General features: G+C 38.9%; 2 protein-coding genes across 5 annotated transcripts in view; one reads left to right on the top strand and one right to left on the bottom strand.

The window, feature by feature from the left end:
• The window catches only part of LOC119417459 (membrane cofactor protein), a 146,442-nt gene that overhangs the window by 2,759 nt on the left and 141,189 nt on the right, over positions 1-2,494 (bottom strand). The window contains exon 14 of one of the 4 annotated variants that reach the window (XM_037684669.1): positions 259-310. The exons of 2 other annotated variants lie outside the window; for them this stretch is intronic. In XM_037684669.1, the coding sequence (XP_037540597.1) occupies positions 259-310 (52 nt within the window). Of the gene's footprint in view, positions 1-52; positions 311-2,494 lie in introns of those variants that run through there. One more of the 4 variants, XM_037684667.1, reaches the window with a different exon arrangement.
• si:dkey-261h17.1 overlaps positions 1-2,494 on the top strand; it is an 88,497-nt gene that overhangs the window by 51,383 nt on the left and 34,620 nt on the right. The gene's annotated exons all lie outside the window — the stretch shown is intronic.

Here is a 2,494-nt window from a genome sequence, read left to right as displayed (position 1 = left end):
GTGCTGTATGAATGTGTGTAGTAGAGTGCTGTATGAATGTGTGTAGTGGTAAATGAGGGTACAGACTGTGTTGTAAAGAGCTTAGAGTATCCTGATTAGATAGAAAAGTGCTGTACAGTCTATTAACCATTGAATTTTATTCAGTTGGTTTTAATGCTGTGGCTGATCTGTGCGTAGATTAAGGACTTTTTTTAGAATGTGAAAGAGAGGCTGCTGATACCAACAGTGTACTTGGATATTACTTTTTTCTTTTCTTACCGATAGTGCTATATCCTCGCCTTGTTTTGCAGTCTCTTTGACTCTCCGAGCTCTGTAACCCACCAATGACCAATCAACATTACTGCTCGTGTATGACAAGGCAGGCAAGTGACAAAAGTTTAACCTGCTGAGACCTGACACAACAAGTAAACCCAGATTTAAACCGGTTAAACTACTTCAAGACCCACAGCCCTATGCACTGCCAACACACGCCACCAACACACACCAGCTCTGCCAGCAGCCGTCCATCCATTTTTCAAACATCCTCATTGTGTTTCTGTTAGACTGAGGTGTGACATATAACCAAATCATTCAGTTCCATCAAGAACAAATATGGTTGTATGTTACACTCCAATGAGTTAGGCTTATCAAATAGCCTTGCATGTTAAAAGTTGAAACTGAAATATCTAAAGATTATCAAATGTTTAATCAATGTCGACAAGATAGACAACTCTAAATTTATCAGATATTTGCTTGCAATCCTAAACATTTTAACAGAACTTCATTGTCCTCTAAACAAATTAAATCCAGGACAAAAAAAGTTGTCAAACATGTTTTGTGATGCATACAGTGGGTTGCAAAAGTATTGCTACTTAGATGTGTTATACTGGTAGATCAGGTGTACACATACTGAAACCGTTTGACACAGATTGCCCACAGGTGAATTTAATATACATTAGTATAATGGTCGCTACTTTGTTGTTTGTTTATCGCGTACTCGCTCTATCACAGTTTTTCAAAATAAGACTGGATATGACACACAACTGGCTGATTGATGGATGCACCACTATAAACGAGGGACTACTGTATGTGGCTTCTGATGGGATTGGTTTAGGCTCCAAACAAAGGGGGTGAATACATACAAGTGCACCACTATTGCGCTACATGAATATCAACCTGTATCACAAAGTAGGAAATAATGTTTTTGCCCGTGCCTTTGTCATATTGGCAAAATAATTCATGAACGCTTGAACACGTTTAATGAAAGACTTAGAATTTATTCATCGGCTGCACTTCTACACCTGATTACCTTTTTTTTGAGTGAACCTGATTTAAGATGGCCACCATAGTTAAATCAATCTTAGCCAACACAACATGGAGAAAGTCAGTTTTTTAGAAACTGTACAAATGAGGTGTGGCTGTATCTGAGTCATCCACAACACATTTGAGTGCCAACAGATTATACAAGATTATGTGAGATCTTGCTCAAGATCATGAAAAACAATATTTTCTAGATTTGACCAAAATGGCTATGACTCCATTTCTCAACACAGAATTCCTTATTTAATCTAATCTGAAGTATTTTTCTTGATTACCTACATTTAATTAAAAAATTATTAATTTTCAGGAAACAGATACTTTTGCAATCCACTGCTTTTTCATTTAATCTTCAGTGTGGTAAAGAATAAAATAGAGGATTTTGAAGAAGAAAAAAACAACTCTCCTCCTACACAGTCAACACAGAGCGACACCTCTGACCCAACAGGGAGGAAACAGATGAAAACATATGCGAGGACTAAAATCAGTGTTGTGTTTAAACTGTATTTTATCTTAAAATGTAAAAAGATTAAGACATTTCCCACAAGTCAGCTCATTTTTAAATACCACATTGTTGATCTTGACTTAACTTTCATTTAAAAAATGGTTGTTCAATGTTGATGAAAGCGATAACCCTATTTTAAAAGTAAACATGTTACATGCAGTGGCTTCAGAAAAGATTCAGATCTCATTTACTTCAAGTCTTGGAAGAGTCTTGGCTGTGACAAACTTCTGGGGGCCAGTTAGTTCTCGGGAACCTTCAGGTTTTTTTTTATTTTATTTGCCTTTTTCCAAACAAGAATTCTGTCTTTAAGCTCTGCAGGCAGTTCCTTAACATCATGACTTGTGTCCCCGTAGCTTAAATTACCACATCTGGTCTGGGTTACACAGCACGGTGGCGCAACTGGTAGAGCTGCTGCCTCTCAGCGAGAAGGTCCTTGGTTCAAAACCCCAGTCCAGGGGCCTTTCTGGGTGGAGTTTGCATGTTCTCTCGGTGCATGCGTGGGTTTTCTCCGGGTACTCTGGTTTCCTCCCACAGATTAAAAACATGCATGTTAGGCTGATTGGTAACTCTAAATTGTCCCTAGGTGTGAGTGAGAGAGTGAATGGTTGTTTGTCTCGTTTGTCTCTATGTGTCCCTGTGATGGACTTGCGACCCGTCCAGGGTGTACCCCGCCCCTCGCACAGTGATTGCTGG

This window comes from Nematolebias whitei, chromosome 11 (assembly GCF_014905685.2).
Source record: "Nematolebias whitei isolate Nwh7 chromosome 11, NemWhi1, whole genome shotgun sequence".
NCBI lineage: Eukaryota > Metazoa > Chordata > Actinopteri > Cyprinodontiformes > Rivulidae > Nematolebias > Nematolebias whitei.
This window is presented reverse-complemented; position numbering and strand designations above follow the sequence as displayed.